The following is a 21,636-nucleotide window of genomic DNA, read 5'->3' on the forward strand; positions in this document are numbered from 1 at the left end:
GAGCAAGGAGCCCGATGCGGGACTTGATCCCAAGACCCTGGGATCATGACCTGAGCGGAAGGCAGCGGCCCAACTGACTGAGCCACACAAGCATCCCATAAATATGATCTTTTAAAAAATGATTTTTAAAAAGGAAGACAGAGACAGACCCCTGCTGTCACCTGCTGTCAGGCGAGTCTTTGGTGTCATCATCATCACGACCGCAGCCCCCCACCCCCCGGCAGCGTCGCTCTCCCCGCCGGCACGCAGCACAGTCTCCATGTGCCGCCATGGCAGATCTTCTGTTCTTGCATCCAGACTAACGGAGAACAGAGTTACAACCCACTTTGGGGGGCTTCGATTGAAGGAGCCCCACAAACCACACGGACTAGACGAAACACACACCATAAAGAATGCAGGTATGGCGCATGAAGGACAGCGATCTCTGGGCGGGTAGAAATCAGAGATGCACCCTGTGATTGTCTGCAGAGGAAGTTTCCTGGTGGAGCCCAATGGACACTCCTAGTTTAGGAGGCGGGACTGAAAGCCCGGGGACCCCAAGTTGGTAGGGCCGAGGGCGGGGAGCGCAGTGGAGGAAGGGAAGCCTGCATATCCACACAGGGGCCTGCTGGAGTAAGCCGCGGACCACTGGTCATCGCCCGTGCGTGAGGGAACTGCCCAAGGCTGGGGTAAGGACCATCTGACGAACGGAAGGCAGTCTGTCCGACGCTCGAGCACGACAGCACCTAGCAGCTGTCCCCACCGGTCAGGAGGACAAACCTCACAATTCAGGAGGCATCAGACCGGCCACCCAGAAGGGTCTTGCCTCAGTAGTGTTGGGGGAAAATGACTGCTACATTGAGCTGTTCTGGTGTGTGGAACAAATCTTCAAAGTACGCTGAAAAGGATCAAACTGTTCCTGGTCACATAACAGCATGTCAGACTAAAGCTCACAGATCTGTTCAGGAATCAAAGATAGACAGCACCGAGGAAGACCTCGTCTGGCGTCCGATCTAAAATCAGCAGGCACGCAGAGAAGCGGGCAAAGTCCAACCTCCGACCAGGAGAGACATTCTTCACTAAAAGGTACCCAGATTGGAAAGGAAGAAGTAAAACTGTCTTTATCCTGAGGAAACCTGATCACCTATGGAGAAAGTCCCACGACACCCACCAAAGGACCGCCAGAGCCCCTGGGCTGGGCCAGTGTACAGGACGCAGGACTTTCTAGCAAGCGCACTCCTTCCGCCGAAAAGCTCAATTGTCCCAGCACTCCTCGTCACTGAGCTAAGTCCCGTCAGCCACAAAGCTCTGATTCTAGTGTTTCTGGGTTCCTTGTTCTTCTCATGTAAACTATTTTTTTCTTACAAATTTTATTTATCTATTTGAGAAAGAGTGTGAGAGAGAGCACGAGCAGGGGGTAGGGTGGAGAGGCAGAGGCAAAGGGAGAAGGAGACTCCCGCTGAGCAGGGAGCCCCATGCAGGACTCGATCCCACAACCCCAGGATCATGACTTGAGCGGAAGGCAGATGCTTAACTGACTGAGCCACACAGGCGTCCCCAGAGTAATTTTTAAAAAACTTGGCCAGAGAGCCAGCAGTAATAAGGTGGAAAACCAGTATTCTGGCAGGAGGGTGCATTTTCTGGAGAGTAATTTTACATTTTTTAAAAAAGATTTCATTTATTTGTCAGAAAGTGCACAAAGCAGCGGGCAGAGGGAGAGGCATGCTCCCCGCTGAGCAGGGAGCCTTATGCAGGGCTTGATCCCAGGACTTGGAGATCACGACTTGAGCCAAACACAGAGGCTCAACCAACCGAGCCGCCCAGGCGCCCCTCATTTTGCCCTCTGGAGCCAGAGTTTTAAAAGAATAGCAGGGCGCCTGAGCGGCTCGGTTGGCTGACTGTCTGACTCTTGATCCCGGCTCAGGTCATGTTCTCCAGGTTGTGGAGTTGAGCCCTGCATTTGGGCTCCACACTCAGCAGCGAGTCTGCGTGAGATTCTGTCTCTCTCTCTCCTCCGCCAACCCCTCTCTCTCGCTAATAAAAAATAGTAATTATTTTTCTATTTTAATTTTTTAAAAAATAATCTTTAGAAAAATAGTTAATATTTGGGCACTTTTCCTCTCCCCTGGTCTATCTCCCTCACTTGTACTCTGAAATAAATAAATAAAATCTTAAAACAGTAAATAGGCTGGGCACCTGGGTGGCTCAGTGGGTTAAAGTCTCTGCCTTCGGCTCAGGTCATGATCTCAGGGTCCTGGGATCGAGCATCGCATCGGGCTCTCTGTTCGTTAGGGAGCCTGCTTCCTCCTTTCTCTGCCTGCCTCTCTGCCTACTTGTGATCTCTGTGTCAAATAAACAAATAAAATCTTTAAAAGAACCAAAAACCAAAAAACAGTAAATCGGCATGCCTGGGTGGCTCGGTTGGTTAACCATCTGCCTTCTGCTCAGGTTATGATCCCAAGATTCTGGGCTGGAGCCCCGCTTCGGGCTTCCTTGCTCATCGGGAAGCCTGCTTCTCCCTCTGCTTGTGCTCTCTGACAAATGAATAAAATCTTAAAAAATATAGAAAAAAATAATAAACATTTAACCAAGTAATTCTGCCTCTATTAACATATCTTAAGGAAGCATCATTCGAAGATTTTATACCAGAGTTCCACTGACTCACCACATCTCACGGGCAAAGCTGAAGAGAATTTAAAAGTTCAGTAATTATGGGGCGCCTGAGTGGCTCAGTGGGTTAAAGCCTCTGCCTTCGGCTCAGGTCATGGTCCCAAGGTCCTGGGGTCAAGCCCCGCATCAGGCCAAGCAGAGAGCCTGCTTTCTCCTCTCTCTCTGCCTGCCTCTCTGCCTACTTATGAACTTTGTCTGTCAAATAAATAAAATCTTTAAAAAAAAAGTTCAGTAATTACATTAGAACGTATCTTTCACGCATCCATCCGGGAGTGTATTCAAAGTTTTTAGAGAGGAAAAGTTCACATTCGATGGGGAAAACATCAGGAGACATGTGAAACGTGCAAAATATCACCCCTCTTTCATTATTCTCCGTTTAGCATATAAACACAAGGAAAAAACCAAGGACACATTCCATCGAGCGGAGAGAGCCGCTGACAGCAAAGGACAGCAAAGGACAGAGAAGGACAGAAGCCGTGTTCTCCCATTTCCTCCACTGTCTTCAGTCAGCTCTTTCGTCTCCCTATCTACATCCCAGAACCTCCCCTCCGCTTCCCGGAGGACAAAGGGAAGACTCTCTGGAGGCGGTGCCACGATGGAAAAGAAACCCAGACAGGGAACCGCAGGGCTCCGTTTAATTGTCTGCAGTGACGAACATTTAAGCGGAAAACAAAACAAAGGGCCCGGGGGCCGGTAGCGGCAGAGGATCAGGCCCTCCTAACACAGTGGCAGCTGGTACAACAGGAGTCACTGCCCGGGGAAGGACGCAGTCCCCGGGGAGGGACACGTTAGACCTCGGCCCCTCTCCCCAGCCCAGGCTTAGCGGGAAACGGGGGGCCCAAAGCGCCGCATGGTCCGCATCACCAGGGAAAGGTGCTCCAGGAAGTTGAGGATGGAAATTCGCAGGAGGCGAGGATCCTCAGCTCTCCAGCGGCTGAAAGGGAGCAGAAAAGACAACCGAGTTGGAGGTTGAAGCTTCTCCCCTTCCTTGCTCCGCCACCCCCCGCTCCAAATCCAGCCCACCAACCCCGACATCCCCATGAAGGCACCTCCCTGTACCCCAGGCCAGGCTGCAGGCGCAGGCCGAGACAGCCTCCCCCAGCCCCGTCCCTAGAAGTAACCGTTCATGGAGGGTCTCTGTGTGTCCAGCTGAGCGCCCCTTCCTTGGAGACCCGGCCTGCTACCTGCTGCCGCTCCCACCGGGCCCCCTTCCAGAACTTACACGGCCAGGACGCTGCCACTCACTGTCAGCTGCTTCTCCACAGCCTTTCTGTGGGGCTCGGCATCTGGGGCCAGGGACCCACAGGCGATCTCCGCCTCCAAGCGGGATGGAAAAGGCACGCAGAGGGCACTGGAGGAGACGGGCTTAAGGCACCATCCAAACGACTTTGCGCCCGCCCCCGTCCTTCTCAGGCCCCCTGACTACCCCAGGCCCCTTCAAGACAGCTCCCACCCCCTTCCCCGACCTAATCACGCCCAGCCACCCCGCCCCAGATGCCAAGTCGGGCCCATAGCCCCCCAGCCCGGCCCCCGGCAACCGGGTCATTCCCCTGCTCTCCCTCCTTCCTCCCCCGACCCATCCCTCTGAAGCCAGGCCATTGGCAACCTGCTGGCATCTCTCTGCCGCCCCCCACTCCCCCAGCAGCCCTGCCTCCCCTCTGTGCCCCTCCAACCCAGCTGTGGGCCAGACCTCCCCCCAACTTCCCCCACCCCCTCGGTGACCACTGTCCCACCAGCCCTGGGCCGGACCCCCACAGCCACTCCCCCGGTGACTACTGTCCCACCAGCAATCGGGCTGGGCCCCCACAGCCTCCCCACCCCCTGTGACCACTGTCCCACCAGCCCTGGGGCAGACCCCCCATCCGCTCCCCCGGTGACCACTGTCCCACCAGCCCCGGGGCAGACCCCCCATCCGCTCCCCCGGTGACCACTGTCCCACGAGCCGTGGGCTGGACCCCCACAGCCTCCCCAACTCCGTGACCACTGTCCCACCAGCCCTGGCCAGACCGCCCTAGCCGTCCCCAGGCCCCGGTGAACACCGCCCCTCTCCCTGTTCGCCCGCAGGCCGCCCCGACCCTTCGGTCCCTCAGGGGCCCCCGGCGCCCACAGCCAGCCCCCGGCCCAGGCCGCGCCGTCCGCTCGGGCAGGATACAATACGTGTCTTCGGGTCTCCCGCCTTCCGGTCGTGGCAGCGGCGTCTCCGCCCGGCTCCGGGACGTGCCGTGCGCGCGAGACGGGCCGAGCCCTGCCGGCGGCGGCAGCAGCTGCCTCGCCCGCGCCGCCGGGAAAGCCGGGGCCGCCGGGGCCACCGCGACGGTCCCGGCCGTCCGGGCCGTCGTCCGCAGCGTCCGCCCCACCGCCCGCGCCTGCGTCTGCGCCTGCCGCTTGCATGGCCGCCGCGCCCCGCCTCCAACCCCGCCCTCCGGGCGCCGCTCCCACCGCCCCGCCCCTCCGAGGGGCCGCTGAGGAACTCCGGCTTCTTTCCAAAGCTCCGCCTATCGCTCGGACCCCGCCCCCACCCCGCGCACGCGCAAACTGGCTCAGGGAGGGGCGGGGCGGGGCAAAGAGTGCCGGGCGCGTGGCCGCTTCCCGCCAAACCGACCCGGCGGGGGCCCGCCAGGAAAGCCCGCCTCTCTCCACAAGCCCTGCGTCTCAGAGCCCGACGCGTCCCCAGGGCGCCTGCGCCAACCAGCTCCACCGCCGGGCCTGTGGTCGCTGCCCGCCCAGCGGGCCCTCGCACCCTTGGGCCCTGGGAGGCCCCTTGGCTGCGGAGCCAGTGAGCGCTTCCTCCCAAAGCTCAGCGCCTTTGTCTGCGAACGCGACTCGGGCTGCCCGGAGCACCTGCGCCAACAGCCCCCATCGCCCACCACCCCACCCCGCCCCGCCGACCCGCCCCGGCCCCGCGAGCCTGCTGGGCCCTTGACTGGCCCCCCCACGGTCCCTGTCAGCTGCCCCGTGAGCTCCCGGAGACCCCGCCCCACGGCTGCCTCGCCAATGGGCGCTCTCTCGTGAAGCCCCGCCCCTCAGGGCTCCGCGTAATCGCGGCGCGCCTGCGCATCCGCGACCCTCCCCTCGCGCGGCCGCGGGCAGCATGCTGGATTCCCGCCAAGCCGACCCCGCGGCCCGCGGCTTCCGGGACCGCCTTCGCGGCTGCGTGGCCAGCGAGCACTCCCTCACCAAACGCTGCCCCGTCGGGTGACACGTGACCCCGTCGCACCTCCACAGCCCCGTCCTGCCTCAGCTCGACCCCCGCCGCACCCCCCACCCCTGCCCGAGACCTCGTGTGATGCCACGGGACTCGTGGCCTCTTGCCCGCCCTGCCTCTTCCCGGGGTTCGTGGTCCCGCCCTGCCTCTTCCCGGGGTTCGGGTCCCCAGGATGTGCGGCTCGACATCCTTGCAGCCGCTCCTGGAAGGGAGGTGGGACGGCGCCCACGACGGATCCTGGGCGGCCCCCCGCCCCCATCGCCTGTACAGGTGGACAACCCAAAGTGGCCTTCGAGGGGGCGGCCCCTGGGATGAGCGCGTCAGATGGATTTTCAGAAAGATGGCCCGGTGGCCCCCGTGCGAGGGCAAGCCTGCCAGCGGGACAAGGAGCGACGGGGTGGCCCCAGGAACTCAAGCGGTGGCCGCGGAAAACCGGGCTCGTGTCCTAGATGAGCCACCAGAAGGCAGAACGGCAATCACGAAAGTCCCCACTCCATACGGCCCTGTCTAGACGCCAGAAAGTCTGCGCAGCACCCCCAAGTGTAGACACCCATGATCTCTGGGTGCTGGCTTTGGGGGGGCTGACTTCCCTGGGGGGGCTTCTTCCCCCAAAAGGCCCACGGGGACCTTACATCACGTTTCTTTCATGTTTTTCTTGTAAGTCGTCTGTACACCCAACCCGGGGCAAAAACTCACGTGCCCCAGATCAAGAGTCGCATGCTGTACCCACAGAACCAGCCTGCGGGCACCCCCATAGTCAAAAAGCAGTTTTTTAATCAGACAAGAGATATCCATCCTGGAATGTTGTATTAGTCTTCTCTGTCCCTCCTTGGTAATGGTAAGGAAGGACATAAAACTGAACTAGAGCATCAAATCCTGCTCGATCTCCTCTCAAAACAGACCCTACATCAGACCACTTCACTCCCTCTGCATTGCTAATGCCAAGTGGGAACCACCATCCATCCAATTCCTTCAATAGCTTCCTGACTGCTTTTCTACTATACTTGTGCCTTACAGCCTGTTCATGCAACAGAATCACCTCTTAATTCTTTTTATTATTAAAGATTTTTTATTTTTATTTATTTGACAGAGCGAGATCACAAATAGAGAGGCAGGCAGAGAGAGAGAGAAGGAAGCAGGCTTCCGCTGAGCAAAGAGCCCGACGTGGGACTCGATCCCAGGACCCTGAGATCATGACCTGAGCCGAAGGCAGCGGCTTAACCCATTGAGCCACCCATGTGCCCACCTCTTAATTCTTAATATAAGTTACATCACATTGTATCCCTGTTTAGAATCATAAAATGATTTTCCATTACCCTTGGAATTATATCTAAACTCCTTGATGTGGCTTATAAAAGCTCCTACGTGTGGGGCGCCTGAGGTGCTCAGTCAGTTGAGCCGCCAGCTCTTGGTTTCAGCTCAGGTCATGATCTCAGGGTTGTGAGATCCAGCCCAGTGCTGGGCTCCATGATCCGCAAGAAGTTTGCTTGAGATTCTCTGATTCTCTCCTTCTCCCCCTCCCTCCTCTCAAAAATGAATAAATAAATCTTCAAAAATATCGCAACTCTGTCTAATCTGAGCTCCCAGCTCGTCCTTCCGTACCCTCATCTGTCTGCCCCTGCAGTCTCTGCAGCCTGGGGCCTTCTCTTTGCTCCTGACCAAGGGTGGCCTGCCCCTAGCCCTTTGCATTTATTCTTCTGTTTGGAAGACTGTACAAATCTTCCCTTGGTTGGCTGCTCCTTGTCAGGAGGATCTTGGTTCCCATGTCGCCTTGGAAAGGCCTTTTGTGTCACCAAACTAACATACTGCCCCCAGGCAACATTCTTCGCATATGCCCATTTCAGTCAATTACATTGCATTGATCATAATCTGAAATGATAATCTTGTTTTCTTTACTTTTATATCATTCATATAGCTCTCTGGTAACTTTTTGTTGTTGTTCTCTGCAATTTCTTTTTAAAGATTTATTTATTTATTTTAGAGAGAGCACGAGCAGGGGCAGGTGCAGAGGGAGATAGAAGCAGACTCCCTGCTGAATCTAATGAGGAAGCAATCAGGAAAATCTAGACTCTGGAACATTCTATGAGGCAAGCACTCTGGATTCTTTAAAAAATACTGTTACTGGGGCACCTGGGTGGCTCAGTGGGTTAAAGCCTCTGCCTTCGGCTCAGGTCATGATCCCAGGGTCCTGGGATCGAGCGCCACATCAGGCTCCCTGCTCCGTGGGGAGCCTGCTTCCTCCTCTCTCTCTGCCTGCCTCTCTGCCTAGTTGTGATTTCTCTCTGTCAAATAAATATTTTTTTAAAAAATACTGTTGCTTGGGACACCTGGGTGGCTCAGTGGGTTAAGCGTCTGCCTTCGACTCAGGTCATGACCCCAGGGTCCTCGGATCGAGCCCCACATCGGGCTTCTTGCTGGGCAGGGAGTCTGCTTCTCTGCCTGCTGCTCCCCCTACTTGTGCTCCCTCTCTCTCTCTGACAAGTAAATAAATTAAAATATATATTGTTGCCTGATTGCCTATGGAGAAGGGAGAGTATTTATTATTTATTTATTTATTTATTTATTTATTTATTTATTTATTTTACCGAGAAAGAGACACATGAGAGGGAACACAAGCAGGGGGAGTGGGAGAGGGAGAAGCAGGCTTCCGTCAGAGCAGGGAGACCGATGTGGGGCTGGATCCCAGGACTCTAGGATCATGACCTGAGCCGAAGGCAGAGGCTTAATGACTGAGCCACCCAGGTGCTCCAAAAAGGGGGAGCGTTTTGAGAGACACAGGTGGCCTCCTGCTTCCTTTTGTTGAAAGTGTGGCTGAGAGCTGCTGGCATTCACTGAGGCAGGCTGTGGAGAAATGCGCTCGCTCAGGGGCTGATGTAAATGCCACGAGGGAGGGAGCTGTGTCTTTCGGTGCCGGCATTGGCAGCCTTTGGGACATAGCGGGCGCTTTGGGAGTGTGTCTGAAAGGAAGGAAGGAGGCATCTGCAGGAGGGCCGGGAGCTGTCTCAGTCGCTCTAGAGATGTGGCCTGGAACTGAGGAAAGAGCGCCAAGAGGGAAGCACAGAGACGGGAATGAAGGTGGGCAGGCTCCCTTGGGAAGTGATGGTGGAGAGTGCGGTCTGGGGACAGGGCCCTGGAGCCCCTCACATTAAGAGGTAAGGTGTGAGGGGGGGAAGAACCAGCAATAGAATGAGGGAAGGAGTGATCACCCCGAGGGGCACGCAGACAGGCTGGTTCCCCAGGAGCCCTGGAGGTGGGCAAGGGTAGCTGTCTCTCCTGCGGGCTTTCCTGGGCCCCAAGGTCTGAGGCTGCCTACAGCTGTGGTGTTACTCCCGGAAGCACCAGGCCCGGCTCAGCTGCGCCCCTGCTGAAGCTCTCAGAGCTGGCAGGGCCCAGTTTTAGCCAGGCCTGTGCAGGAGCCCTGCCCGTGCCAGCAAACTGTGGGGGCAGTCTAGCTGCTCGCGTACCTCCAGTCGGTGAGTCCCACCGCAAAGTAAATGCCACTCTCGAGTCTGCCCCTTCCTGCTCCGTGCCTTTGCGAAATGGCACCATAAGCACCGCATGCCAGGTGCCAGACCACTTCCATCTGTCAGGCCGCAACTCGTCCCGCGTCTCCCAGTATCATTGTAACGAACAGCAGGGCCCACCAGGTGCATCATGTCCCTGGGGGTAGGGACTGTCCCAAGGACCCTCCCCAAGGGGCAGGAAGTGGGGTTTGGAGATCCACAGTGGCCAGGGCCCAAAGGGCAGCAGGGGGGCGCTTGGCTCAGAGGGTACAGAGCCTGCCTTAAACATTGTGACCGCTGTTGAAGAACCACAGCGTTCAGAGCCCACGGGCATACCCGGGGCCACCCCTAGACTCGAGGGACCGAGGGAGGGTGCAGCCCTATGGCCGCTCCATCTTCACTTGGAGTCCCTGGTCTCCTCTCCTGACAGCACAGGCCCCTTCCCTCTGTGCCTCCCACTCCCAGCCCTGCAACATCCTTTCTCCTCGTCCTCCCTCCTTTGCCTGCCCATCCCTAGCTACACACCTATCTCTGCACACAGAAGCTTCCAGAATGTGGGCCCCCCCCCGTCACTCTCCCCACCATCTCCTCTCCCCATCTTGCAGCCACTTCTAGCTCTCCAATGTCACCAACGACCTTCTTGCTACCCCCCAGTGCCTCTTGGCAGCTCCAGACAACACCCCCACCCCCTTTCTGGAAGGGTGTCCTTGGCTTCTCGTACCGACCTTTCCCTGTGGCCTTGTGTTGGGTAGCTTCTGGGCCTTTACCATGGCTCTAGTTGGTAAAATGCCTCAAGGCCCAGTCCTCTCTTCTCTTTTCATGCTACACTCTCTGGGAAGCCTCCTCACCTGTCCTCAGAGATCCTAGGACACGCTCTCCACACCTCACTCCTGACTGTCATCACAGAAGGCTGCACGGGGCTCTGGAACCAGACTGGGCCAGGCTCCCACCATACACCCTGACGATCTCATTCCTGCCTCCATGTCCACCCTGATGTCCTGGCTGAGTTCCTGACCCCCATGTCCAGTGTCCAGTGGATGGCTCCTAGCCACCCGAGGGTTCTTGTCACTCCTGAGCCAGGAGGCGCTGGCACAAGGGACTCAATGGCCATCTCTAGGGTCTGAAATGCACAATGGCGTCACTCCCCTGCAGTGGACAGCTGCTGCTTGGGGCCACCGTTTAGCCCTGGCTTTTGTAGGGAATCCTCCTGCCGCTCCCACCCATGGGAATCCAGGGGGCTGGCCTCCCACCACCCATCCCCCTGCTGGCCAAAATGACTGGAGTGTGACCTGAGCAATACGAGGACAGCGTTTATTTGCTGGGGGCATCCGAGAAAGAAGCTACACCTACACCCCGGGGCGAGAAGGTGCGCCTTGCTGACTGTGAACAGGAGAGTCCGTGGACACGGTGAACAGCCATCTTTTGATCCTGAGGCAATGGCCTGGGCCGGAGAGGGGAGGCAGGAGGAGATTGTGCGTCTGGCGGAACCGTCCATCTGCTGCCAGTACCCCTGGACTTCTCGGCTCGGTCAACCGGTGTTTCCTTGGAAAAGAACACATTTCTTTCATGGTTAAACCCATTACTGGACGCCAAATGCAGTTCCTTCCGGTTCAGAGTCCGTCTCACTCACCTTTAGTGGGATTCGAAATTTCAACAAAAATTTCCTGACTCAAAATGAAATGAGAGCATTGCAAAGTGCCAGAGGAGCTCCCCTGCTGCTTAACATTCCCAGCCCCGGGGGGTGGGGGCAGGCAGGGACTTCTTTCTGCTCTTCAAGGCCTTCACCCTTGGGGCCTGTCTTCCCTGCCTGGCCACCCAGAATTCACCCCATGAGGCCTAGCAGGAGGGCAGCTTCCTTCTAGCCTTGACCATCCTAGGTGTCCTCTGCTAAGGAGCAGGTGCCTAGTGACCTCTAGTGCCCACACACAGGGCAAGGTGGGACCAGGGCCACCAGCCCATGCTTCTAGCCCCTGCCCAGCACTCTGAGCGCTGCCCTCAGGCAGTGAGGCGTGTGCAGAAGGCAAGGCCCTGTGTCCCTGTGGCAGGGGAAGGGTCTACTTCCACACTGTGGGTAAGCGCAGGGTGTGGGCGCCTGGCCAAGGCTGAGTGACCTCAAGTGAGTCACCTGTCATCCCTCGGTGAGAAATGCCCACGTCCAGGAGGAAATAAGCAGAGGGAGTACCCAAAGAGCTGTGACATGAAGGGCCAGGACATCACATCTCTGGGCCATGCTTGGCCACTGCTCGGTTTTTGGCCTGTGTGTGCATGGAGCACAGAGCCCTCGCCTCAGGGCTGCATGAGGATGAAGGAAAGGGAGGTTTCAAGAGCGGCCACCACTGTGTAGAGTTAACAAGTAGGAACCGGCGTGGCACTGGGACTTGCCAAAGGTCATACCACAGAGGTCCCTGACTCCCTGACCCGCTTTTCCTTGTCGAGGGCACACTGGCTGCAGCAGCTGCGGGGGCCCCAGGGCTGGCTGTCACTTGACAATGTCCTGAACCTGTCTGAGGTCAGGTGACAGGACTGGGCAGCCTGGGCCAGCTGCTCTTCCTTTCAGGCCTGAGGAGTTTCTGGAGGGTTTATTCTCAGTGGCCTAAACATGACAGGCCAAAGCCCATCCCTTGGAACCTGTCCAACAGCTCCTTTTCCCCTCTGCACCCTGAGGCACTTCTAGAAGCTGGCCCTGCTCAGAGGCTGGCTTCCCCGCTTCACTGCTTGGTGCCTCGCCGTCTTACCTTTCACAGGAGGTGGTGGGGGGGCGGTGGGCAGAGCCCCGTCCGGTGCGAGTGCTGTGCCTGCCCCCAGCACGAACCAGGTACGGGGACCCGGGTGCCTGCCGGCTATTATTCTTATTCGTATTGTTATTATGAGTCAAATCGCAACAGGAGAACACATTTAATGCCACATGCAGCTTGTAGCCTGGCCGGGCTCCTCCCAACACCGGAGAATCCTATTTGGAGAACCCCTTCTCCACAGCTTCAGTCACTTCGGGGTGCAGAAAGCGGCCAGCCAGGCGCTCGATGTCGTCCAGCGTCAGGCGGTTCAGGGACCTCTCATAATCCTGAGGAGAGAAGGCAGGATTCAGGGGGTGCCGGCCGGGGGTACCCTGCGGCAGAGGCAGGGGATGGGCGCAGCCGGGCTGGGGGTGGATGTCCTGGGCCGCCCTGCTCACCCTCTGGAGCTGATCCAGGACCCTGGCCGCGTCTGAAGCGCTGAAGTGTCGGGCCAAGACTTTGGAGACGAGCTGCCAGGCGGGGGCCAGCGCGGGTGGGGCCTCAGCCAGTCTCCGGGTGGCGCTTTCTTCCAGCAACACCTTCTCCAGAGGTTTGACCACTAGGTTGAGCTTGGAATTGGGCCCAACGCTGTAATCGGAGAGTCTCTTCCCATCTGCCAAAGAGAGATTGATGGAAGTCGTTACCCACGGGCGAAGCTCTGCGGCACCTGTCTGAGGAGGGTTCGGTCACCTCCCTGAGAGCAGAGTGGCCAGCACCCCATGTGTCACACTCTTTCCCAGGCTGGGCCTAGACACCCCGTCCCCCGAATTCCTGCGCGGCTCCCTGGGCGGCTCCTCTGCCCGGGTACCTGCCAGGGCCTTGCCCTTGAACAGCAGCCGCTGCTGGCGCACGGGGACGTTGAGCTTCTCGGAGACCAGATGTTTCAGCGTGGACACCGGCTCGTCCTCCGACACCTGTGGCCGGGCCGAGGGTGCGAGGCACGGGTTGAGTTCGCGGGGCCCCCGCCGAGGGCGGCTCCCCGGCCTCTCCCCAACCCCCCCACCCTCCGCTCCGCCCGTCCCGTCCCCGCGTCCAGCGGGTGGGGACTGCGCGAGCCGGCACGCTGGCGGGGCCCCCGCGACGCTACCTGCAGGCTGCACTCGCGGCCCTGGAGCGCTTTCACTGTCAGCTGCATGGCGGCCGCGGCGGCGTCCACTGCGGCGGGCGCGAACCCCAACCGCCCCCCGCTGCGCGCCGCCACCCCGGGCGCGCGCCGGAACCGCCCGCAGCCGCCGGAAGCAGCGCGAGGGACGCGCCCGGCCCCGCCCCTTCCCGCCCCGCCCCGCGCGGCCCGGCCCCGCCTCCGTCGGCCCCAGAGGAGCAGATCCCGAGTCCCGCCTCGGGAACGTCGGGGGGCACCACGCGCGCTGCCGGATTTCCCTGCGGCCACGGTGCTTGGCAGCCCGCCACGACAGGAAGGAGGAGCGAGTTGGGCCAAGTTGGCTTCCGGTGGAAGCTGGGGCTTGGTCGGGGGGACGGAGGGCCGGGAGTGCCGTCGCCCCCGGTGGGCTGCTGGGACTCGTGCAAACCCGGATTCTCTCGCTCGGGAGTCCGCGTAAAGGCCCGGCGCGGCCAAGCTTTTGCCCCACTGCCCGAGGGCCCTCTGCCTCTCTTCTCTAGCCTGGCTGCAGAAAGTCAGTTGAGCTTGAGAGCTGGCTGGGGAGCCCGGCCTCTGCACTCATCCTGTCTTCATCCTCCCACGCTCACTCGAGAACAGCAGGGCCCACCTCTCACTGACAGGCAAATGCATGGGGAAGGAAGATTAGAGAGAAATTCTGCAGAGGTCACACAGTCACCCAAGCCGATGACCCTAACCCATCCTGCGCACATCTCCACCCAGCCACACCCTTCCTGCCCCCACCCCAAGGGCAAAGACTGGAAGGCACCCAAGCTTGCTTCTCTCTTTTATTGAAATATATTTTCTGAGCAGTGCCCACCTACCTAACTCAGCATGGCCTCTTTGGCACTGAAAGCTGGAGAATAAAAAACCAGTAAAAAAAATAAGCCTGGATTTTTTTTTTTTCTGAGTGCATAGTGCATGAGAGCTGAAGGCCTTTGGTACACAAGAACTGTGGAGACAGTGGGTGGAAGGGAGCGGCGAAGGGTGGTGAAAGCTTGACCCAGGGGCCTTAGGGAACTGGGCACAGGCTGCTGTAGATGAAGTGGCCGATGACCAAGGCCAGCATTTCTGAGGTGCCACTCAGTGCTACGATGAAGGGGGCCTGGGAGGCGTAGTCTGCTTGAAGGCGACGGAGGGACAGCTGCAGCATGGCCAAGGCCAGCAGGCTGTTCTGTACCCCTACCTCGATGCTGACCGTCCGCCGCTGGGCCACTGGCAGCTTCAGGCATGTGGCCAGGCAGTAGCCCACCAGGAGGCCAACCAGGGGCACTGTGAGGCCCACCAGCACGATGGGCAGCCTGACGCCTGCCAGGATGAAGACCCCCATGCGGTAAGCCAGGAAGAGGCCACCCAGGAGGAGCACAAAGCTGAAAGGCTTGATGACCTGCAGCAGCAACTGGGAGAACTTTGGGAGCTTGGACCTGATCACAACACCTGCTGCTATGGGGACGGCGATGAAGAGCAGGGTCCCCAGGATCTTGGAGATGGGCACGTGCAGTGTTTCATGGATGCTGAGCAGGCGGCTGTAGATAGCTGAGGACAATGGCAGGAAACCAGTGGCAGCCACTGTTGAGAGGAAGGTCATGGAGATGGCCAGAGTGACGTCCCCTCCGAGGAGAAGGCTGAAGAGGTAGCTCCCCCCGCCGCCGGGTGACGAGCAGGTGATGATGAGGCCAAGAGCCAGGGCTTTGGGCAGCATGAAGACCTTGGCCATCAGGAAAGCATATAAGGGCATGACCAGGAACTGGCCCAGGAGGCCCAGCAGCATGGGCTGGGGGCTCTGCAGGAGCCCCTTCAGAACCTCGAGTTCTACTTTGCACCCAAATGAACACTTGTTGACAAAGAGAAGAGGCAGGAGCAAGTAGAGTATGGGGCTCTCCGAGAAGTGGACCAGCTCCGCGCCGAGACTGGTGGGCGTGTCTTCAGCAGGTGAGACCTTGATGCAGAAATCTCTCCGTTCCTCAATGAGCATGGGTGGCGCCTCGTGGGGATCCATGAGCTGGATGTGGAGTGGGGCCAGGCCGGGCAGGCCCGAGTGGATGCTGACCACAAAGCCGCCCCCGCCGCCCCAGGTTATGGCACTCACGTTTTTGATGGTCAGCACCTCTGTGTCCAAGGAGGTGACCCTCAGCATGGGGCCAGGTCCTGTCCTGTTGCCCTGGACCGGGTACCGGCTTGAGATCACAATGATGCCTTCGCTCTCCTCTGGGAACTCAAACTCCATCACAGAGCCGTCCCCAATGCTCAAGTATTGGCTCCCTGTCAGAGGCACAGTATGGCCCAGAGCTGTGCCGAGGTTGGCGCTGGCTAGTCCGTGGGCTCCCAACGGCAGGCTGACGAGTAGCAAGGAAACTCTGAGCATGCCTAGGGGGCCTGGGCAAGCCCCGCCCCCACCCCGTCCAGGCCACGGGGAGCTGCCCCTGCCCCTCCTAAGCCCCATGGCTCCTCCCAGAGGACCGTATGCCCAGGCCCTCTGTGGCTTAGGAGAGCAGCCCCACTCGTGCCATCGGGTTGTCCAGAGGAGGGTCCATGGGCCGGGCCTGGCCCTGTGCTGTGTTCTGTGATGGTGGAGCTCTTCCTGAGGAGAGAAGGGACACAGAAAGGTATCTGGTAAGGGTGAGCAGCTGTGAGTCCAGGAGCAAGGGGGTCTGGAAGCCCACCGCTGGGAGACCCAGCAGAGCCCCTAGCTGCAGTCCCGGGACCAGAAAGGCAATGCCTAGTTGCAGGCATGGAGTGCCATTTGGCTGTCCCCTTCCCCCGCCTACCTGCCTCAAGTTTCCCACCCCTCACCCAGCGGGGCCGCCTACGGAAAGGAGTTCCCTTTCCGACCGCGGCTACCGGCTGCGCTCCCGGCCTCCTCCAGCACAGCCAGCGTGCTGCCATGGCCCGACAGCCATGGGTCTGGGAGAGCCACCCCCAACCGTCACCACCGGCCGTTCCCCACGGGCTTCGAGACAGAGAGGGACCACGGTGACACCGCGCCCGGGATGATATCTCCGAGAGGCTGCGTGGGGATGGCGAGGAGACAAGCCTGCTGGGAGCCGGGTGCTGACACCCGGCTTGGGGCAGATCTGAGCGGCCGTCAGGCTGTTTGAGGGTCATGGGCCAGGCAGAGAGCAGCTGGCAAAGCGCCATGTGTCGTGAGTGCGTAACCAACTGGCGCAGGCCTCAGGGCTGATGTCCGCCATCGCCATGCCACTGTGGACAGCACTGCTGTGGCTTCGTGGCCCACCGTACCTGCCCACAGCGGTGAGGCGGGGGTCCTGGGGCAGGAAGCAGGTCCTCTCTCCCCAGGGAAAGTGCCAGACGTGGGAGCAGGAGGCGGTCAGATAAGACCCTGTGTTTGTGGGGTGCTTTTCTTCCTCCTGTCGGAGCTCCTACTCCTCTGGCAGTCCCCAGAATTTGAGCCCCTTAGGAGCACTGTGTCACCTCTGAGAGGCTCTGTTCTGAGTCCAGGAGCTTGTCCCCATGCCCCCATGAGGCCCTACCGAAGCTGAGAACTTCCAGTGGGACTATGAGTGGTTCTGGGTGGGGGGAAGGTGCCTGAGGAGGAAGGGTTTGTCCACTTCCACTTCTCAATGTGGGCAGCCGCTGTCACCTGCTGGAACTGGGGCAACCAGGGTGGGAACACAGTGGTCTACCCTCAGTCCTGTTGGTTCCCTCACTGCCGTGTCCCAGTCCTGGAGGAGGCCCTTGCCTCTCCAGATCCTATCAGTCTTTGGACTTGTTCCCCCTCATCTGAGACTGGGGGGCAGGGGAAGTAGGGGGTGAAGGGCAGGTTAGGCAAAGCTCATCCTTGGGAAAGTTCCCCCACCCCTGCATGCCGTGGCCTCTGCTGGTTTGGAGTTTGGGTCACTTACCCTGGAGGCCTTGGTCCAGCTTTGCATCCCACCGCTGAAGAGGGAGGCAGGAAAACCAGAGGGAGTATAAGAAGCAAAGCGGAGGGGAGTCACAGGGAAAAGACGACAGCACTCGGGACTGAAGCCACTGGGGTGGTGTGGACCAGTTCAGAAGGGAGAGGAGGCTAAGGGCCATCCACCCTGTCCTTCCAGTACGGCTGGCAGCTTTGAGTCACTGCAAGAGGGTTCTGGCCCAGATCCCACACCATTTCTGCTTGAGGGACTGGACGAGTTTGAGCAGCTGCACCCTAGGGCAGGGGAGGAAACCCTGGGCCGACCGCTGTTTCCACACCGGCAGTGTGCTCGGTGTGAGCGCAGTCGGCATTGCTGACCCGGGGCTCCTCCCTAGCTGGGAGTCCGGAAGTTGCCTGCCTGGGCACAGAGCTCGAGCGCCAAGCGAGGAGGGGGCGGCGCGCCTCGCCGTCCGGCTCGCGCTGCGGTCCTGCGTCGGCAGGCGGGCCGGCCGTCCGGGCGGTCCCCGGATCGCGCCAGGGGCCCTCACGCCACTCCCAGGCCCTGCGGCCGCGCGCGTCCCTGGCCGGGCCCTGCCGCCCGAGCGAGCGAGCGCGGAGCCAGGCCGGGGCCAGAGGCCGCCTTCTGCCCGCCCTTTCCGGCCCAAAGCTCTCACCTGCCGCCTAGGCCCGGGAGCTCGGCGCCGGGGCCAGCGCCTGCCCGGCCCGCGGACACCTGCGAGCTGGGCCCGCGGGGCCCCGCCTCACTTGCGGGGGCCCCGGCCCCGGCCCCGGCCCCGCCCCGCCCCGCCGAGGCTCCGCCCTCGGGCGGCCGGCACGCCTCTCGCTACCCGGGCCGGTTTCGAGTGGATATGACGTATCTGGGAGCGACGAGTCGGCGCGGGCGCACGGAGCGGGATGTCTTCCGGGTCGTGCTTGGCCCACGCCGGGTCCCCTTCGGGCCGCGGGTGCGAGTCTTCCGTAGCTGCCGAGGGGGCTCCGGGCTCCGGGTAGGGGGGCCTTGCTCGTGCACAAACGCCCTGCGGCTGGCCCCGGGTTCCCGCCACCACCACGACGCCCCCGGGCGACCGAGCCCTGATAGCCTCCGCCTAGTTCCACCTCCGTTCAAGCAGTGACCGAGTGTCTACTTCCAAACTGGGGGGCATCGGTGAGCTTGTCCGCCTTTCAGAACTATTTGGCGCCACTAGCAGAGTCTGAAGGCTTCGCTGGAAAGGAATGCAAACTGATGGCATAAGCTGGGCACAGAGGTGGTGAGAGTGTAGAAAGGACATGGGGGGCGATAAGCGACTGTTGAGTCTAAGGGGATTTACATGTTGTGAAAGGCTGCTGGGTAACTGCAGTCAGTCAGTCCGCCAGCGGGACAGTGGCCACCCGCCGGTCTGGAAAACTTTGTCACGGCTCTGATGGAAACTAGTGGTCCTGAATCACCGGTACGTGCCCACAGGAGGTGCTGAATCGTTGAGAATGTAAACGAAACGAATCAGCGTCTGTATTTTAGTTTAGTTTTTAAGGCACCATACTAACTTTCATAATAAAAATCTTCGTTTAAATTTAAATATTTTACTTAAAAATTGTATGTTTCATAAAGTTCACATGGGCAGCGTATGTGATATGTAAACAGATAAACACATGGTGGGCTTTATGCTCCAGAGGGTTTGATCAGAAACATTCAGAGGCCCTAGCTCTCCACTCTTCTTTAGCCTCAGAGGACCAGTAAGGCGTAAGCCATTTGTGAGTACTGTATCTCAACATCCCTGGTACTATCCCTCACAGATGAGGCTAAGGGGGTCCTGATGGAAGTGGCCTGGTGCAGGGGAGAGGCCTGCGTTTGGCACAATGCCGCAATGGAAAGTGCAGTTTACAAAAGGGCAGTGCGGGTCGGGGTGTCTGAGGATGGGTACTACCGGCCAAATGGAGAAGGCGAATGGGTCAGCCCGGAAGACCTGGGGAAGGAGAACCTAAAAGACTTGTCCTCCCTGTAGGAAACCTGTGTTTTAATAATCCAACTAAATGGGAGTAGCTGCCAGGGCTCAAGGGGAGTAAATGTAGTTAGAAGGCTGCTCCCTGTTATTGTCAGTCACCTCAGCTCTGAAAAGCCAGAGTGGGCTGGAGGGATGTCCGGCATGAGGGCATTTGGAGGCCTGTACAGGGGAAAAGGACAGCTACATTAAAGGTAAGAGAATGTTCACAGTTGGTTTGGGGGATTAATAATTTACCTCCGGAGAGGAGGAAGGGCTCTACAGATCAGTCAAGAACATCTACTTCCAAAAGAGAAGTCACCTGGACTGAGAGAACATGTAGAACAGACAGTAGTGACTGTCTGAAACGTAAATGCGGTTCAGACGGGAGCCTTGCCACTGTACTACGGAACAGGGCCACGGTGGCGACACGGAGAGTATGCTTACCTCCTGGTCTCCCGCAGCCGTCTCTAGGAGTCTGTGTGGTAAATGAGTGTGCAGGGAAGACACGTTCTACACAAGCACAAGGACGGCGTGCATTTGCAATTTACAGGGACGGGTGACAGCTGTCATTTTTGCCTGCCCAGCATCAGGTAACAGGACCTCGGTTTTCTTTGTGGGAGCCATCCCTGCTCCACACTTGGTGCACAAGGTCTGGATGTGGGTCATTCCACCACTTGCTTCTGGGGTGGGCACACGCCTCGGTGTAGCCCAATCGGAGCCAGCCATATCGCTAGGAGGATACGCCCATAATCTGACCTGGACCAATGAGAGCCAGTTCCCAGGGACTTGCGCTAGAGCTGCTGGGAAGGCGGGAGCTCTTTTTTGGCTGGGATTACTAAACTGGGACCTCGACTACTGCCCTAAGTGGGGGAGACAGCATGTTTGAAAATGAAGCAAATTACAGAGAAAAGTAGAGCCAAGAGACGAGGGAGCTCATGTCCTGATAACATAATTGGGGCTAGAATCACCTGTGGGCATTGGGGCCCGATATGGGAACACCATGTCATTACTTCATTTTGGTTATGTCACTTTGAGTTGGGATCCTGACACTTAAAACCAAAGGTGAGCCAACTCGTCAAGGGTAGGTGGGGGGAGGGGCGCTAGCCCCGCACCCCCGTGGAGGAGGACCACAGGATACAGCTCGGCCTCCACCTTGGAAATTTGGGCGGGCTGCGCTCCACACCATCATCCGCTTCCTAGCCTGGGTTGGCCCAAGGCGGGGATTTAAGCTGGCTTGCTGTTTCCATCTGTGTGACTCTGGTGACTCCCCGAGAGGGCAAAGCCCCCTGAGGAGTTAGAGACCATCGCTGGTACTCATTCCCACGGTCCCAGCATGTAACCCAGCCCGGGGCAGGCCCTGAGCAGGCATTTGGGAACAGTCAAGTGACCGCAGCGGTGGAATGAGGCACAGCGGGGCTGCGCGCCTCCCAGCCTCATAGTGCGGACTTTCTGCGAGGTGCTGTTTCCTTTGGGACACGCTACCAACCTTGGAGAGCCCCACTTACTTGGCTTCTGGCCTCCCAGCTCCAGTGGAATTCTCCTAAACTCGCCAGGGACTTGTCTCTATCCTGCGAGTGGGGATAGTGATAGTCCCTTCTCGCCAGGGTTGTTGTGAGGCCCACGCAGGCCGTGCGTGTAACTGGAGAGCCGGTGGGAGGCGCAGGTGGAACGCTGGCCACACCGTGATCACTGGGACAGCTCAGTGGGTACACAGGGCTTCATGATGCTGTTCTCTCTCCAGGGGACGTTCAGAATTTTCTATGATAGGTTTCAAAGTGCATACTTGTGCACTACCCATTATCCATCTGTCAAACCCATAGCCTGTAATAACAGCACGAGGGAACCCTGCTGTCAAGTGGGGGTTCAGTGACGACATGTCACCGCAGGCCGGGGTGTGGGAACTCAACACTGCTGCCAACCTCAGACTGTTCGAAGAACGTCTATAAAGAATGAACGCACGTCAAGCACTGGGCTCAGGGCCGGGCTGGGAGCGGACGGCTGCGATCAGCGTTTGCGCGCACCTGGTGTCTCCACCTCCCTGACCTTTGAGGTCCCGGCATCACTACCACAGCCTCTCCTGGGCGGCCCTGGGGCCTCTCACTCTTCTGCGTGCTCCTTACTTTCCTTTCTTGACACTCTGTTCACGTTCTGGCTGCACTGAACTAGAAGATGAAGGCTCGGGAAGCCCATCTCCAGGGCGTCACTCGTGAGGTCCTTCGCCCCGTCCCGGCCGCGGCCCCGTCGAGGCCGTTTGGCTGACTCCTGGATTCCCCAGATCTAGGAAGTTCAAACTGCCTTTTCTCCCTTTTCTGACTTCAGACCGCTGCTTTGCTCCCGGATGTGCCTTTCCAGCAATACTCCTTATAGTTTCTTGCTGATTCTCACTCAACCAAGGGAAACAGAACCGTAATGTTCAAGAAATGCCGAGGAGCTCAAACTTGGGCTTTGAAGCCCTGATCTCAAAGGCATTTAAAGTCAAGTCCGACAGGGCAACACGAGCTCCTGAGGTTGGGTGTGGGCAGTGGGGAGGTACCTGGCTGTTTTTAAGTCTCA

General features: G+C 58.9%; 3 protein-coding genes across 4 annotated transcripts; all 3 read right to left on the minus strand.

The window, feature by feature from the left end:
* Window positions 1-3,266: 3,266 nt before the first annotated feature.
* Window positions 3,267-5,068, minus strand: LAGE3 (L antigen family member 3). Its single transcript, XM_045995473.1, has 3 exons — window positions 4,802-5,068; window positions 3,872-4,000; window positions 3,267-3,583 (listed from the first exon to the last, which is right to left on the minus strand). The coding sequence occupies exons 1-3, from the start codon at window positions 5,038-5,040 to the stop codon at window positions 3,469-3,471; spliced, it is 483 nt and encodes a 160-aa protein (XP_045851429.1). The 5' UTR covers window positions 5,041-5,068; the 3' UTR covers window positions 3,267-3,468.
* Window positions 5,069-10,647: 5,579 nt separating this feature from the next.
* UBL4A (ubiquitin like 4A) lies at window positions 10,648-13,376 on the minus strand. Its single transcript, XM_045995416.1, has 5 exons — window positions 13,219-13,376; window positions 12,940-13,045; window positions 12,530-12,744; window positions 12,093-12,418; window positions 10,648-10,899 (listed from the first exon to the last, which is right to left on the minus strand). Exons 1-4 carry the CDS (start codon window positions 13,264-13,266, stop codon window positions 12,308-12,310), a joined length of 480 nt encoding a protein of 159 aa, XP_045851372.1. The 5' UTR covers window positions 13,267-13,376; the 3' UTR covers window positions 10,648-10,899; window positions 12,093-12,307.
* A 647-nt stretch (window positions 13,377-14,023) lies between these two features.
* SLC10A3 (solute carrier family 10 member 3) lies at window positions 14,024-17,904 on the minus strand. Of its 2 annotated transcripts, XM_045996508.1 has the most exons (3): window positions 17,779-17,895; window positions 17,112-17,145; window positions 14,024-15,829 (listed from the first exon to the last, which is right to left on the minus strand). In XM_045996508.1, exons 2-3 carry the CDS (start codon window positions 17,136-17,138, stop codon window positions 14,261-14,263), a joined length of 1,596 nt encoding a protein of 531 aa, XP_045852464.1. In that variant the 5' UTR covers window positions 17,139-17,145; window positions 17,779-17,895; the 3' UTR covers window positions 14,024-14,260. The 2 variants fall into 2 exon arrangements, with proteins under 2 accessions (XP_045852464.1, XP_045852465.1); XM_045996509.1 differs by lacking the exon at window positions 17,112-17,145 and having other exon boundaries at window positions 17,779-17,904.
* Between the last annotated feature and the right edge of the window lie 3,732 nt (window positions 17,905-21,636).

This window comes from Meles meles, chromosome X (genome assembly GCF_922984935.1).
Source record: "Meles meles chromosome X, mMelMel3.1 paternal haplotype, whole genome shotgun sequence".
Taxonomy (NCBI): Eukaryota; Metazoa; Chordata; class Mammalia; order Carnivora; family Mustelidae; genus Meles; species Meles meles.

Bases quoted from the DNA above. Each gene is read 5' to 3' on its own strand.
- LAGE3 (XM_045995473.1), bottom strand. From the start codon at position 5,040: ATGCAAGCGGCAGGCGCAGACGCAGGCGCGGGCGGTGGGGCGGACGCT. The intron at 4,001-4,801 runs GTATCCTGCCCG...CGTCTCCTCCAG, and splicing joins GAGACCCGAAGACACGTATT to TGCCCTCTGCGTGCCTTTTC. The intron at 3,584-3,871 runs GTAAGTTCTGGA...GCTCCCTTTCAG, and splicing joins AGTGGCAGCGTCCTGGCCGT to CCGCTGGAGAGCTGAGGATC.
- UBL4A (XM_045995416.1), bottom strand. From the start codon at position 13,266: ATGCAGCTGACAGTGAAAGCGCTCCAGGGCCGCGAGTGCAGCCTGCAG. The intron at 12,745-12,939 runs GTACCCGGGCAG...TCTCTTTGGCAG, and splicing joins CAAGGGCAAGGCCCTGGCAG to ATGGGAAGAGACTCTCCGAT. The intron at 12,419-12,529 runs GTGAGCAGGGCG...TTCTCTCCTCAG, and splicing joins TCCTGGATCAGCTCCAGAGG to GATTATGAGAGGTCCCTGAA.
- SLC10A3 (XM_045996508.1), bottom strand. From the start codon at position 17,138: ATGCAAAGCTGGACCAAGGCCTCCAGG. The intron at 15,830-17,111 runs GTAAGTGACCCA...TTCTCTCCTCAG, and splicing joins GCTGGACCAAGGCCTCCAGG to GAAGAGCTCCACCATCACAG.